This window comes from Carlito syrichta, unplaced genomic scaffold (assembly GCF_000164805.1).
Source record: "Carlito syrichta isolate Samal-C Ts95f unplaced genomic scaffold, Tarsius_syrichta-2.0.1 Scaffold304090, whole genome shotgun sequence".
NCBI classification, from domain to species: Eukaryota; Metazoa; Chordata; class Mammalia; order Primates; family Tarsiidae; genus Carlito; species Carlito syrichta.
Window position 1 is genome coordinate 606,670 of NW_007248186.1, and position 16,394 is coordinate 623,063.

The 16,394-nt window shown below is 41.2% G+C and overlaps 1 protein-coding gene across 3 annotated transcripts in view; it reads left to right on the forward strand.

The window, feature by feature from the left end:
- CCDC149 (coiled-coil domain containing 149) overlaps positions 1-16,394 on the forward strand; it is a 74,134-nt gene that overhangs the window by 42,812 nt on the left and 14,928 nt on the right. For 2 of the 3 annotated variants that reach the window (XM_008059454.2, XM_008059453.1), the window contains exons 9-10: positions 14,204-14,280; positions 15,709-15,741. In XM_008059454.2, the coding sequence (XP_008057645.1) occupies positions 14,204-14,280; positions 15,709-15,741 (110 nt within the window). The remainder of the gene's footprint in view (positions 1-14,203; positions 14,281-15,708; positions 15,742-16,394) is intronic. The other variant, XM_021713089.1, reaches the window with a different exon arrangement.

Genomic DNA, 16,394 nt, shown 5'->3' on the forward strand with positions numbered 1-16,394 from the left:
TTTGTGGAAAGTTAGAATTCTAGATTTTAGTAAGCCCCAGGTGGGTCCATGCTCAGGAAAGATAGCCTTCGCTTCAATACCTCCCGGGGACTCTTTCTGCATTTTCTACTGCATTCTATGCAGGTCACCAGTATTCCCAAACTCCACCGAGTCTCTTTCTGGAATTGTTCCACATCCAGATTTCCATCTTAAACCCCTTGGGTATCAAGATGGAAACTCGAACTTTCTCCACTGTCTCATTCCCTGATCCTACCCCCTTCCCTTTCCCCTTCCACCCCAGGCCTACTCTGCCTCTCTTCTCTGTCTTCTGTTCATCCTCCCTCTCCCGGGAGACCACATTCCCTGTTTCTGGCTTAGCTTCTCATTTTCTGCAGTCTCTTCTTAGATGTCTTGTCCCCATCACCCTGTCAAGAGCAAGACCCATGTTTCCAACTACTGGTTGACCGTTTCCCCAGGTATCTTTTCAGCTCCTCAAATCCAGTGAGTCAACAGCCATTCCTTAGTGTGTTTTAGAACACTTTAAAATGTTTGTTCTTTTTGATGGTTTGCTTCTAGGAATTTATCCTAAAGAAAAAAAGCAGAATGACACCCTCAGATTGATATATAAAGTTGTTCACTAGGGATTCATTTATAAGACAGAAAAAAATGGAAACAACCCAAATGTCTTTTAGTCGGAGAATAACTGGAATCATAGTAACTCTGTAAGATGGAATATTATGCAACCATTTAAAGCATGAATTGAAGAATATGTAATGGGCTCGTCCCCCCATCCTAACACCCAGATTTGACAAGCCTCCACATCGCTTGAGTTTAAGCTGTCCCAGGCCTGGAATGTTTGTCCGTCTCCAGCATTGTTCTCTCCTGGTGCTTAGCACGGTGCTGGGCCCACAGTGAGAGCTCTTGATGATCTGGTGAATGGATGACTACATCTCAGTCTTCTAGCCCTTTGCTTGTTTCCCTAGCATGCCCACCCAGATGACCATTGAGCTTACGGCTTTCCTGCATTCTTGTATTCTCTATATGCTTTCGAAGTGCTGCCATGGGCTTCAGGCCTCCTCTACTACACCCCTGCACTCTTCTCCCTGCTCCCAGACCACTCTCTCTTCCTTGGGGAGACCCTCCCATTGGCTCCATCTTCAAACCCCAGCCCCACCTCCCCACCACAACCCACCTGCCAGCAGCAGTTCTGAGCATGCCCCGTGCCTCCCCCACAGAGGGCTGAGTCCCTGCTGCCTGCCACCTGCTGGATCAGCACACTGTCAGCCCGATGTTCCTTTGCAGAGAACTCCAGCCTCCTCTGACAGATTGACTTTTTTTTTTTAATCAATATTTTTTATTTTGATATTGTGGGATACAGTTAAGGGTTAGGTATACAGATATGCTTCATTCGGGCCCCCTTGTTGATAACAGGTGTCTCCCCATCCCCAGACAGATGTTTACTACCATTAGTCCCATCCCCCCCATAGTTTCCCACCACTGTCAGTCATTTTTTTATGGTAGTGCGTTGGATGATCAAGGTCCACTATATGAGTGAGAACATGTAATACTCAGATCTTTGTTTCTGTGAGAGGTCACTCAGTATTATAGACTCTAGCTCCATCCTGGTTGCTGCAAATGACTTTTTAGTGTGTCCCTAACCAGACCCCCTGCAAACACACATTCCCCAGGGTTCAAAGCACACACTCCCTCTATTGAGAAAGACAGACATCTCACTTGGCCATGTTTATTTTTGTTTTCATGTTTAATTGTTTTTAAATAATTTTTAAGCCAACTTACGGTTTCAGTTTTGAAAAGTTAAACAGCAGTGTATCGCCAAGCTGCTCCTTTCAGCTCCCACCTCCCTTTCCTGGAAGAGACTACCATTCCTTATTTCTTATGTATCCTTCCAATGAATGCATATATACTATAAGTAAATGCATAATGCATTTATATATCCATACACAAATGCCCATGTGTTTATATATATATATAAATATATATATATATATATATTTTTTTTTTTTTTTACAATGGTAGATAGTATTCAAAAACAAGTTGTTGTTTTTTTTCATTGTTCTGCACCTTGGTTTTTTTCCCTATAATAGATCTTGGAGATATTTTCATATCAGTTCATAAGGTGCCTAATGTGCCATCTTTAATACTGAGGTCTTACATTTCATACTTTCAATACATGTTTTATTTGGGGATATGTAAAGAAAGCAATTATGCTACAAATGGAGCGAGGGCCAAGAACAAAACGTGAACTTGGTCAGCTTGCTGTTATCCACTATCATTTAGCCTTCCACAGCTGAACTTTTAAAGTCGCTTCATTTTGTTGGAGTGTTACAAAGAGGAATAAAGGTACTCATTTCGGCCAGTGCATGCTCCCCTACTAGATTTCCCTTGCTGGGCAGTTACCCTCCTTGAGAGAGTCCAGAGGGAGCCATTTCGAAGAATTGATGGAGAAACCTCAGACTTTACCTTTTGAATGACGTTCAGTTAATTGGCAGTTTGCTTGAGGTTCTTCTTGCCAAAGAGTTGGCAGTTGTCTGGTGTTATTATTTATTTTTTTGAGTTGGGGTCTCACTCTGTCACCCAGGCTGGAGTGCAGTGACACAATCATGGCTCACTGCAGCCTTGACCTCCTAGATTCAGGCCATCCTTCTGCCTCAGCCTCCCAAGTAGCAGGGACTGTAGGCACATGCCATCATGCCTAGCTAATTTTTTTGATTTTTTGTAGAGACACAGTCTTGCTATGTTGCCCAAGCTGGTCTCAAACTCCTGAACTTGAGAAATCCTCTTGTGGTGGCCTCCCAAAGTGCTGAGATTATAGGTGTGAGTCCTACGCCTGGCCTACCATTCGTCTTTTAAACTGGGTGGCAAAGCATTCACAGAAGAGGCCGTTGTTAAAGTATCCTTTCACTGCACACCACATTTAATTCCTCAGATCATCCCAACAAGCCCATAACCCTGCCATGGTGGGGTCGGGGTGGTGGTAAAAAATGAGCATGTTTGGCCTTTTGCTACCCTTCCTGCTACACCTGACACTGTTTCCTCTTCTCTTCCACTGACCAATGGTGAGTGAGCTTGAAAGTTCAAGCTCTTGAGAGCAGCAAGAGGGTGTCATGGATCAGAGCAGAGATTCCAGAGAAGGCTACTGGGAGTAGGGGTGGGGATGGAGGGCCAGGGGCGTCTCCAGGGTGGGCAGAGCCACAGCTACCTGCCATCCTGTAGAACTGGGCATTGCTCAAGGACCCACACTCTAGAGAATAAGTACAGTTGTGGCCAGTTCCTGAGTTCATTCTTTGCAGATCTGTGACCCCACCCTCAGTGATGTCATTATCTGAAATCACTGCAGGAAAGTCTGTCTGGAGGCTTGACATCTTGAGAAATTTCCTAGACTGCTAGATAGAAGTATGCTGAGATCTTCGCTATCGTGAAACAACCCACAACAAAAGAAAAAATTTATTTAAAAATCTCCCCCATTCTACACACACACACACACACACACACACACACACACAAAACCACTTCTCTCAAGTTCACTTCTGCCCCAAGCTACTGCCCTAGTTGTCTCCTTTTCTATTCCAGGAGTCATCTGTATTCACCTTTCTCTTAGTCTGCCTTTGTCTCAGCCCTGTCACTTGGATTCTGGCTTTCATCCCTTCCACCATCCTGAAATATCTCTTTCAAGAGCCAGACTCGTCTTCCAAGCGGCCTCTTCTCAGCACCCATTCTGCGTGACCGCTTTTGAGAACAAGACAGGTGATCATACTTCCCACCCCAAACTCTCTCCCTGGGCACCCAAGGCCCCATGTTGCCCTGGCTGTCCTTTCCCCCATCCACTGTCCCTCCTCCAGCCCTCCCTTGCCTTCCTTGGGAGGTGTCCTGTGCCCTGTCCTTTGGACATGGCATGCTCTGGTGGGAGATGCTGGGCCCTTCCCAGCCTTGTTCTCAGATCCTTGCCTTTTATCCACACAGCTGGCATATCCACATGGGAGTCTCCCAGGCATCCTACACTCCCCGTCTGCCTCCTTATTAGTGCCCCATTCCTGTGGCCTCCCTGCATCCCCACTGACTTGGTTTGGACCAGAGCATCCCCAGCTGGGCGATGCCCTTCTACTGATCTTTTTGCTTGACTCGTACTCCTCCAGGCCATGCTCGACTCCATGTGAAGAGTGCTCTTCCTAAACTTGCTTGTGCTGCTTCCTTGCTTAAAGCTCTTCACTCTCTCCCCATTGCCAGTGTGTAAAAGTCTGACCATTCTCGATGTGGAGACAAGATCTTTCATGCCCTGGGTCCTTACCAAGCTCTCTGGATTCATCTTTGACTCTTCAACTCCGCTCCACAGCTCTGCTGAAGTACTTGTGAATTTCCAGGACTGGGTTCTATCTGGCCCTTCTCTTATCAGCTGTGTAATCCTGGGCGGGTTAGTTGACTTCTCTGAGTCCCAACTCCCTCATCTACAAAATAAGGCTCATAAGAGCTGCCTTATCAGTTGTTGCAGACACTAAGCAAGTGATTACGAAATACCAGTTCTTAAATCCTTCCACTGGCGTTGTACGTGTGTGTCCATGCATCTGTCTTCCCTGCCATCTATCAGTGCTGCAGTTTATTAAGACTCAAATATTCTCCGTCTCTCCCTGCGCTGAGTTATATTAGGTTCTTGGGCTCTCTGTCATTTTTATTCTTTTTTCTTTTAAATATGTGGGCTACAGTTCAGGGTTAGGTATGCAAATGTTCATTATGCATGTACCCCTGTTGATGGGGTGTGCACCCCTTCCCCTGGCAGTTTCCCACTACTGACAATCCCTTTCTTATAGTATTATGATAGTTGTTCAAGGTCCGTTTATGAGTAAGAACATGTGATACTCAGTTCTTTGTTTCTGTGAAAGACCACTCAGTATTGTAGCCACTAAGTCCATCCAAGCTGCTGTGAAGCTCATAATTTTGTCCTTATTTATGACTGCATAATATTCCATCATGTATATATACCACATTTTTTTTTTATCCAGTCTACCTTCAGTGGGCAGCATTGTTGGTTCCATGTTTTTGCTATTGAGCATAATACGAAATAAACGTGTGTGCAGGTATCTTTTTCATAGAGTGATTTGAGTTCCTCCAGGTATATTCCCAGTAGGCGAATTATAGGGTCATGTGGGAGGTCAATTTTTAGATCTTTTAGGAATTGCCACACTGTTTTCCACAAAGACTGCACTAGTTTACACTCCCACCAACAGTGTAGAAATTTTCCCTTTTCACTGCATTCTTTCCAGCATCTATTGTTTTTTGAGTTATTGATGATGGCCATCCTGATTAGAAGTTAGGTGGTATCTCTGTGGATTTAATTTGCATTTCTTTGATGTCTAGTGAGGCTAAGCATTTTGAGCATTTTTTCATGTGTCTGTTGGCTGTTCATATGTCTTCTTTTGAGAAGTGTCTATTCACATCTTTATTCACATCTTGTGCCCGCTTTGTAATGGGGCTTTTTTTTTCCCTTTGGTGTGACATTTTTGAGTTCCTTGTAGATCCTAGATGTTAGGTCTTTGTTAGATATACAGTTGACAAATATTTTTTCCCAGTCTGTGGGCTGTCTCCTCACTCTCTCAATGGTTTCTTTGGCTTTACAGAAGCTTGTCACTTTGATGAGGTCCCATTTGTCTATCTTATCTTTTATACATTGGCACTTGGGGTTTCAATCAGGAATTGGTTGCCAGTTCCAATTGCATCTCTTGCGTTTTCTAAGGTGTCTCTTGCATTTTCTAAGGTTCTTAGATTACATTTAAGTCTTTGATCATTTAGTATGTATGATGACAAGTAGGGGTCTTGTTTTAATCTTTTGCATGTGGTCAGCCAGTTTTCCCAGCACCATTTACTGAATAGGTTCTCTTCTCCCCAGTGGTTGGTGGTGGAGGCTTTGTCAAAGATGAGTTGGTTGAGAAATTGATGTTTTGCTTCTGGAATCTCTATCCTGTTCCATTGGTCTATATACCTGTTCTTGTACTAATACCAGGCTGTTTTGATTATTGTCATTTTATAATAAAGCATAAAGTCTGGAAGCATGATGCCTCTTGCTTTGTTTTTTGTTTTTCTGAGGACTGTTTTGGCTATTCATGGTTGTTTATGTTTCCATATGAATTCCTGTATTGTCATTTCCAGGTCTGAGAAGAATGCTGCTGGTAATTTAATGGGTGTTGCATTAAATCTGTAGATTGCTTTGGGTAGGATGAACATCTTAACAGTGTTGATTCTTCCAATCCATGGGAATGGAATATTTTTCTGTTTGTTTGTGCCATTGTCATCTTTGATTTTTTTGGCACTGTTTTTTAGTTTTCATTGTAAAGGTCTTTCACTTCTCTGGTTAGTCAGATGCCAAGGTATTTCATTTTTTGTGGCTATTGTGAATGGGATTGTGCTTTTAATTTGGGTTTCTGTTTATTTATTGTTGGTGTATAGGAATGCAACTGACTTTTGCACATTTGTTTTATACTCTGAGCCTTTGTCAAAGTCCTTTATTAGTGCAAAGAGGTTTTGACAGATTCTCTTGGGTTTTCAAGGTATAGAGCCAAGTCATCTGCAAAGAGGGATAACTTAACTTCCTCTTTTCCTATTTGAAAGCCCCTGCTTTCCTTCTCTTGTCTGAGAAGGAAAAGTCCTAGTTCTAGCTTGGACTTCCAATACTATGTTGAACAAGATGGGTGAGAGTGGGCATCCTTGTCTTGTTCTGGTTTTCAGGGGAAATGCTTCCAATTTCTGTCTGTTTAGCAGTATGCTGGCTGTGGGTTTCTCATAGATGGCTCTATTCTGAGGTATGTTCCATCTGTGCTTAGATGTTCGAGGGTTTTTGTTAAGAAGGGGTGCTGGATTTTATCAAAAGCTTTTTCCTCATCTACTGATATAATCACGTGGTTTTTGTCTTTACATCTGTTGATGCATTTCATTATGTTTATGGTCTTGTGGATGTTGAACCAGCCCTGCATCCTACTTGGTCATGGTGGATGATTTTTGAGATGCGTTGTTGGATCCTGTTTGCTAGGATCTTGTTGAGAATTTCAGCATCTATGCTCATCAAGGATATTGGTCTGTAGTTCTCTTTCTTTTTTGGATCTTTATCCAGTTTGGATTATCAATGTGATGTTAGCTTCATATAATGATTTGGAGAGAGTTCAACCTTTCTCAATTGCCTGGAATACTTTCAGTAGGATTGGTATCAGCTCCTCCTTTTATGTTTTGTAGAATTCTGCTGAAAAGTCATCTGATCCAGGGCTTTTTTTTTTTTTGTAGGTAGTTTTCTGATGACATAGTCAATTTCCTGGATTGTTATTGGTCTATTTAGTTTTGATTTCTTCTTGTTTCAACGTGGGAAGGTTGTGTGATATCAGAAAGTCCTCCATTTAATTTAGGCTCTCCAGTTTGTTTATGTACAGGTATACATAGTAATCGCTGATAATCTTTTGTATTTCTTTGAGGTAGGTTGTGACTTCATCTTTTGCATTTCTGATTGTGTTTATTTGGGCTTTTTATCTCCTTTTCTTGGTCAGTCTAGCTAGGGGTTCATCAAACTTGTTTATCCTTTCAAAAAACCAGCTTTTGTTTTTGTTGATTTTTTTATAGTGTATTTTTGTCTTCTATGTCCCAAATTTGGGCTTTGATTTTAGTGATCTGGATTCTTCTGCTGAAGTCATGGTTTTGGTGGTCTTGCTTTTCCAGCTTCCTTAGGTGATTTGTTAGGCTGTTAACTTGTGGTCTTTCCATTTTCTTCATGTGTGTTCATAGAGATATGAAGTCCCCTCTTAAGATTGATTTCATGGCACACCAGAGATTTTGGTAAGATGTTTCTTCATTTTCATTTGTTTCTAGGTATCTTTTAATCTCTGTTTTGATTTTCATGTTGACCCAGGAGTTGCCTAACATCATGCTGTTTAGTATCCATGTCTTTGTGGGTTTGGGGGGAACTTTGTTGGTGTTGATACTTATTTTTAGTCCACTGTGGTATGAGAAGGTACATGGCAGAATTTCACTCTTATAGAATTTGTTTATGCTTGACTTATGGCCAAGGATATGGTCAATCTTAGAGTACATTCCATGTGGTGATGAGTAGAATGTATATTCCATGGATGTTGGGTGGAGTGTTCTGTAGGTATCAATTAAGTCCATTTGGTCAAACGTCACATTGAGGTTCTGGATCTTCTTGTTGACTTTTTTTCTTGATGATCTGTCTATGGCTGTTAGTGGGTCTTTAAGTCCCCAGCTGTGATAATGTTAGAGTCAGTATCTTCTTTTAGTTTACCTAGAAGCTGCTTTATGAAAGTTGGTGTTCCTATGTTTGGTGCATATGTGTTTAGGATGGATATTTCTTATTGATGGATTGAACCTCTTATCATTTTGTAATGACCTTCTGTACCTTTTTAAATTTTTGATAGCTTAAAGGGTATTTTTTTCTGATATTAAGATTGTGACTCCTGCTTTCTTTTGTATTCCGTTTGTCTGAAATTTTATTTCCCATCCTCTTACTTTGAGTCTATGAGTGTCCTTTCTGGTGAGATGCATCTCTTGGAGATAATATATTATAGCCTCACGATATTTTATCCAATTTTCCATTCTGTGTCTTTTCAGTGGTGCATTTAGTTCATTCACATTCAGGCTAGTTATTGCGCTATGAAAATTTATCCCTGCCATGAGGTTCTTATAGAGTTTATTGTTGTTGCTGCTGTTTGTTTATGTGTTGACTTTCTTTTAATTTTGGGGTTGATTCATGTATGTTCTCAATCTTTCTCCTGCATTCTTGTGAAGGTTATTGCTGTTTTTTTCTTTCTTCTATGTTTAATACTTTCTTAAGTGTTTCTTATTGAGCTGGTGTGGAAGCAGTGTAAACTCTTAGGGATTGAATGTCTAGGAAAGATTTTAATTCTCCATCAGTAATGAACCTTAGCTTAGCTGGGTAGTTCTTGGTTGAAATTGTTTATCTTTGAGAACTTTGAAGATTGGACTCCAAGCTTTCCAAGCCTGAAGTGTTTCTATACATAAGTCTGCTGCTATTCTAATTTTTCTTCCCTGCTATGGAGTCTGACCTTTCTCTTTTGCAGCCTTTAGGATTTTTTTCTTTTATATTTACTTTGTGTAGGCAAATTACTATATGTCTAGGAGTTAGTCTTCTTATTTGTTGTCTTGCAAGGGTTCTCTGAATCCCTTGTGTTTGAATGGTCACATCACTGATGAGATGAGGGAAGTTTTCTTGGATAATTTCATGGAATGTTTGTTCCAGGGTGGTCTTGATCTCTCTATCTGCCTCACGGATTCCAATTAATCTTAGGTTCAGCCTCTTGAAATAATCACTCATCTCTTGGAGGTTTTGTTCTGTCTTTTTAAGCTTCTTTTCTATGTTTTTAACAGCTTGGGTTTGTTCCATATTTTGGTCCTCAAGCTCTGAGATTCTTTCTTTTGTTTGGTTAATTCTGCCTTCCATGCTTATCAATTTGTTGTTTATTTCATTCACTGTATTCTTTATTCCTGTTATCTCAGTTATCAACTCCTTCATTCTTTCTTCTTGTCTCTTCTCATTTCTATTTATTCTCTCTATTTATATCTTGATATCTGGGTTTGTGGTTTGAGACCAGTCATTCTGGGAGCTCTTCATTGTGTGAGTTCTGAGTCTGTATTCTCGGTGGCTGACCGCCCAGGGGTCTGTATGAGACTCTTATTCTTCCTTCGGTTTTTCTTCATTTGTGTAGGGTCCCCACCCCACCCCCAGCCCTTTAACCTCTTCTTTAATTCTGTTGTTCAGTGATGGAGAATAGATTGTATTTCTGTTTGCTCAATCTCCTATTCTTCCTTATGTAGATCCTCTGATTTTGTTTAATTCTGAAGCTGGACTGGGGTTGGGTCCTATGCTTTTTGCAGTTTTGAGACTTAATTGGGGGCAGGGGGGCACTATGATTCAGAAGCTATCTGTAGATCCCAGTATCTGCCGCTGACAGGTGTATGGGCCCCCTGGAACCTACTTCCCACTGCCTTACAATCTTTCCATGCAGTGAGGTTGTCTGTTTGCCCCCTGAAAGCAAAATGGAGTTAAGAAAAGGGAAAAGAATGGAAAAAGGAAAGAGGAAGATGAAAGGGAGGTGGAGAGAAGAAGAAGAGGGAAAACAGACAGGCATACCAACTAACTAATAAACAGAGAGACAAAGATAGAAATGACAAAAGCATACGGACAATCATACAGGCGTTAGTTGGTACAGGCATACCAACCAACGAATAAACAGAAAGACAAAGATAGAAACAACAAAAAAGACAAAAACATCCAGACAATCATACAAATAAACAAAAACCTCCCTGTTGGTGTACTCCCCCTCAAAAATTCCCATACATAAACAGAAAATCTAAAATAAAAATAAATTAAAAATAACAGAAGCAAAGCAAGTACAAAAATGTAAACAAAAACAGAAAGAAGGAGAGAAAGGAAACAAAGCTAAAACTAAAACAAAAAATAAACAAAAAAACAACTCACTCTCTGGCAGTTTCTGTGGCTCCAGTTTCCTTTGAAGTCTCTACCTTAGAGAGTAGCTCTGATCTCCAGCCCCTCCCCTCCGCTCTCAGTACAGGCTGATAGGGTTGCCCTCAGCATGGGTCAGATGCCCCACAGACTACTGTGGTAGGAGGATGGATCAGATTCGGACTCACTCTCCTTGCTGCTACTGCTCTCAGGTCTCCCACTCAGATCTGATGTGTCCGTGCCTGTTCCAGCCTGGGGGAGGGATATCTGTCTCTCTGAGTTGGATAAGATAATAGCTTCTGGGTCCAAAGATAGAGGCTGTGTGGAGCTGGGTGAGGCAATGCAAGTCTCTGCGTCCCCGTCACCCACATTGGAGCTTTATTCCAGACTTCCATGACCTGCCTTCTCGTGTCAGGTATGCTGCTTCAGGTGATGGCGTGGGTCGAGTGCCAGGTGGTGAGGGGTGGCTGTTCTCTGCTGCCTCCTCTCAAAAGCCCCCCAAGAATGGCAGGCGATCCTGTGCACCTGGTTCTCCAATCTCAGCGCAGTGTTGGGTTGCAGTCACCTCCAGAGAAGAGCCCTAGGTACATGCACCCAAGTCTCCCCTCAGAGGGACTTTCACTCACTCACTGGCATACACCCATTCACACAGAGAGTCTTTATGGGCACTCGCTTTTGCAGAGACTCTCACGGTCCGACCTGTTCCGTCGCCATCTTGCCCAGAAGTCTCCCTGCCATTTTTTTTTTTTTTGAATTGGAATCTCACTCTGTCACCCAGGCAAAGTGCAGTGGCACACTCACGGCCACCCCAGCATCGACCTGCTGGGCTCTGGCAATCCTTCCACCTCAGCCTTACAAGTAGCTGGAACTACAGGCGCATGCTACACACCCAGATAATTTTTGATTTATTGTAGAGATGAGATCTCGCCAAGTTGCCTGGGCTGGTCTCGAACCTGTGGGCTCAGACAATCCACTCGCCTCGGCCTCCCAAAGTGCTGGGGTTACAAGCTGAGTCACTGAGCCCAGCCCTCCCTGCCATTTTTATCCAGTGTGAAGGTGACCAAGAGGTCCCTTTTTGTCACTTGAAGCATCTTGGGTTGTATTTTACAAGTCAACTGTGGCTACCTCCACATTTCAATGTGAACAGTTTATAAGGAGCACTTGGTGCAGGCATGAGAAAGAATACGGGAAGGCTCGTTTTAAAGCACCACTGTGGGGTATTGGTCAAGAGCATGTGCTTCAGAGGCAAGTGGAGGCTTGGGTTCCAATCCAGACTCACCACTGACTGAGTCCTACAAATGGTTTTAGCCAAGTGAATGAATTATTTTCTTTTAATCAGGGTTTTGCTCTGTTTCCCAGGCTGGACCTCCTGGGCTAAGGAGATCCTTCCATGTAGCATCCCAAGTAGCTGGGACTATAGGCATGCACCACTTTGCCCAGCTAATTTTTATTTTTTAAAATGTTTTTGTAGAGGTAAGGTCTTGCTATGTTGCCCAAGCTGGTTTCAAACTCCCGACTCAAGCAGTCTAATCTGCCTCAGCTTCCCAATGTCCTGAGATTCCAGGAGTGAGTCATCAGGCCCAGCCCCAAGTTAACTAACTTCTGTGCCTCTGTTTCCTAATGGAAAGAGGAAAGTGTGGTGGATGAGATTACCGGAGGCTGGGAAAAGACAGAGCTTTGAGATGAACTCTGCCTCCTTGGGCAAGTTGCTTAACCTCTCTGTTCCTTGGAGTCCACATGTGTAAAGGGAGGATAATAATACAACACATACCACATAGTTTTGTCAGGTTCAGTGAGATAATGCAAATTAGGCAGGTTTTTAGCATGGACTCTGCCTCATACTAAGGACTCGGGAAAGATTAGTTGGCCGTTTGTGTTCACGGTAGTGCCGTAGTTACCTCCATTGTTGATGGTATTATTGCTACTATTTCTACTACCACCACTTCTACTGGGTTCATCTTACTACCTCCAGATGCTGATAAGTGTCAGGTCAAGGAAGAAAGCAGCCTCCACTGAAGAACTCAGACAGGGTTCCTGAAGGTAGATAGTCAGGGACACCAGCAGATCCACTTCATTTCTGAGAAAAATGGCTGTGTTGTCCTGAAACATCAGAAAAAATGAAACTGTGTGTCTCTTCGCCACACCTTTGAACGGTGCCCCGACAGTGTCCCTCAGCGTCCACAGAAGCGTTAAGCCTTATCTTTCATTTCCAAGAGGCAGCCACATACGGATGATCGGATCTCGTTAAGAAACAGTCATCAGCTTGAACAGTGTTGTGATTGCATCTCGAAGCCATCAACTGGTGAAAAGGGAGCTCGGATCAGAAGGTCTGAGCAAAATATTGAAAGCGAGATTACGAAGAATAGTGTCTGTGGAAGGGTCAGGGACATGAAAGCAAAGTGGACTCAACAAATGGAGTGCAAATGGAAAGTAATTGATCAAGGCTATGCAGAATTTTAAGACTTGAGGAAAAGAAGAAAAGAAAAGCTCTAAGTACCTAGATGAAGAAAAACCACAGATAGTAATTCCAGAGTTTTCTGTGAACTCAAAGGGAATATTAATTAAGATGGTGTAAGTCAATTCAGGTAAAAGCAGAATTGCTCCAAAGCCTTATATATGCGCAGATATATACATATTCATGTCTCTGTGTGTAGGTGGGTGTGTGCAGCTATCGTTGGAATATAAAGAGAGGTAGGGGAATGATTCTGGTGCTCTGATCTATCCTGCTGAAAGGAATTGAAATTTTGCCATTAAGGTGATTTCCGCATTATTTTAGTACAGCAGTGCTGAGAAAATCCCCCAAATAAAATAAAGACAGTTTTTTCCATTTCCAGGCCAATGGAAAGTGATTGGAGTTTTGGATGACTATCAAATCATTTCCCAACTATATTTAGTTATGTATACAATGAAGGGGTGGATGCAGGTCCACATGTCTGTACATGCATATAGATGAACTTTGGCTTCCAGGAAATAGTATGATCTTTTCAAAAACACATTCTAGAATTTACACATTCCAGTGAGTCGGAATGGCCACCTTGGAAAGCAGCATAATTATTCTAATGATGCTTCAATTACCAAAAACTCTTTTAAAATATCTAATTTTTATTCTTTCCACAAGTTATTACAAGTCATGAAAAAAAGAAAAGCATATATTCCATCAGATATACTTATTGAGCACCTATCACGTACCAGGCATTGTGTTAGAGATAAAGAACATAGATGCCAGGGAGACAAAGGCAAATCTTAGTATTTATTGCTTCAAAGCAATGTAACCAAGCATGTCCACCCAGCTTATTTGTTAGAATTGGTTGTTTCCAAAAATCAGATTCCCCCACCCTCAGAGAATCAAGGTGTAATATGACTAAGGGTTTTCAGAATTCATTATCATATTTAGCAATGAACATTTCCCAAATAGAAATTCCCTGAGATGTTTTGGACAGTGGTGGAATAATTGATTAGCTTCCCAGGGGAGTTACTTTTGGGGGAAGATTCATTTAAATGACATTTTATAATTTAAAAAAATTATTCACTTTTCTTTCTCTTTGCATATGTGCTTTCAATAGAGTACACATTATTTACTCACATACATATAAATGTTCCATTTTTAGCATTTGTTGTAAATTTCAAAACTTTTCTCTCTGTTACTACGGTAGTGAGTTTCCCAGGTAGCCACCTCACAACCCTGACAGCTGACTAGATGCTCATTAATCTTTACAATTTTCTCCCCTTGTCCAGAATCCTAGGGAATCGAGTGGCTGAGCTGGAGAAAAAATTAAGAACTCTCGAAGTTTCTGGCTTGTGGAGTCTTCCAGGTAAGCAAAACTTTATGAAAACTATTTTTCTCTTACATGATTTGCAAAGACCTTACCTTTTTAACATCCTTTTATTTGGAGATCATTACTGAAAAAATCTACAAGTGTTTTAAACTTAGAATCCATCATTTTGGGTATAGGGAGGGTAGAATCAGAAAAATGCAATAAATATTCAGTTCTCACTTGTGGGACTGTGAAGTTTTACTCACTTGAATTCCGAAGTTGTCACTGAGTCTGTGTAATTTTTTTATAAACTTTTGCAAATGTAGTGGATTGTTTCTGTTTTTAATCTGTAGGTATCTTATAAAGATTTATTCAATGTAATCATCACTCCTAAATATGAATGTTAAGAATATACAAGGATTTGTTCAACTTAATCATCAGCCCTAAAAGTAAATATAAGAGCTTACAAAGATTTGTGCAATTAAATCATCAGTCCTGAAATTGAATGTAAGAACATACAGAGATTTGTTCAATTTAATCACCAGTCATAAAAATTAATTTAAGATCCTACAATTTTTCTAACCCAAATATACTTCACAACCACCTTCGCCTCCTTTCTCCCATTTCCCTTTTCCATAGCTTAAAAATCAAAATTTCCTGGATAGATTTTTCCCCCCAGTTACACACCATGTTAGGAAGCTCTGACGTCTTACTTTAATTAGCTATATTTATCTTGTTTGTCTTGGTAAAATATCCCTTTCAAGAGACCCTGGACAGCCAGTCCCCCTTGTCTTTTTACTCCTCAGAAACGTATATTTATCATTTTCTGCCACCTCCTCTTTCCCTGGAAGCCATGTTGTACATATATTTTTAGTTACTTAGGCTTTCTGCACAAACCAGTCTCCCTTACCCTGGAATCATTTGAGCTGCTACCCTGGAATGGATGATAAATAAAATTACCACAGGGCGGTAGGCAACAACAAGGAATTTTTCTTAAGTGTAAATCCGAACAGCGGTCTTAGTTTGCCTGGATGTGTGTTTCATAAATTGGAATTTTTCACAGAGATTTCTTGAACTTGATGTCAAAAGATCTAAGCAGAACTAATTAGTGGCAAGTGCCATCCTGGGGATTTGAGTGATCATTTTGCATGGGAACCTTTTTATGCTGCTGAAAACTCCATCTTCTATTGAAGGCCTTTCTTTTATTGCATTGAGTTTCAACAGAGTTGGGAAAACTTACCATTTATCTGTACAGTCAGAATGCTATTTTAATTCATGTACCAGGATTTTGATTTTTTTAAATTTCTGCAAAATAACTTGGTGAAATCTCTCACCGTTTCTTTTCTACAGTTTATGTAAAAAATGGAAGTTGAATAAGGGAACCAATGAGAATTTTCTGTCTCTGGTTTTGTTTGGTCTAGGTGAGACTTCAAATGTCTGTTGTGCAATAACGATTGTTTCTTTTCTTCTTTTTGCTGCCTGAAGGCCTGAGCTACAATGTTTCAGTGGGATTTGGGAGTATGTTATATTTGAAATATCTGTTTTTGTGGTTTATATCAACAGTACCTTATATCATCCCTGCATGTCAATAAATAGAAATGTATTATCTACCTTTTCCTGCACTTTTCCGATTACAATAGTCCACTGAATAGAGAATTCAATTAGCACAGAACAAATATTAAATGATGAAATTAGCTTTGCAGGACCTGACTAAATGGGTTTTGTGCTATGGTCCTATTTGTTCTAATCTGTGGCCTCCACATAGATACAAAGTGGGTGGGAGAAAGGAGGAAGAGTGACAGCTCCCCAGATCTGGTACAGGTTACATAATGCCATAGCATCACCCTTGTGCAGTGAAGGACATTAACGGTGGATGAAGCATCAGGCTGTGATATTTTCAAACTGTGGTGAGAGTAATGGGGGAAAGAGCCTCTTCCAGTGTAAATCAGATCAGTCCCTCTGTCTGCACATTGTTGTATGTATCTCCATTCAGCCTACTGGATAATGGAGTAAAAGGCAATATATTCTTTCCTTCCTCTGCCTCCATTTCTTCCTCCTTCTCTTCCTCCTTTTATTTCTCCCCCCAAGAAGGAGCTGAGTCTTAGTGTTTAGCCAGCAGGAGGGGGTTGGGTTCCAGAGACATCAGAGAATTGCTGTCTCTTATTTACCAG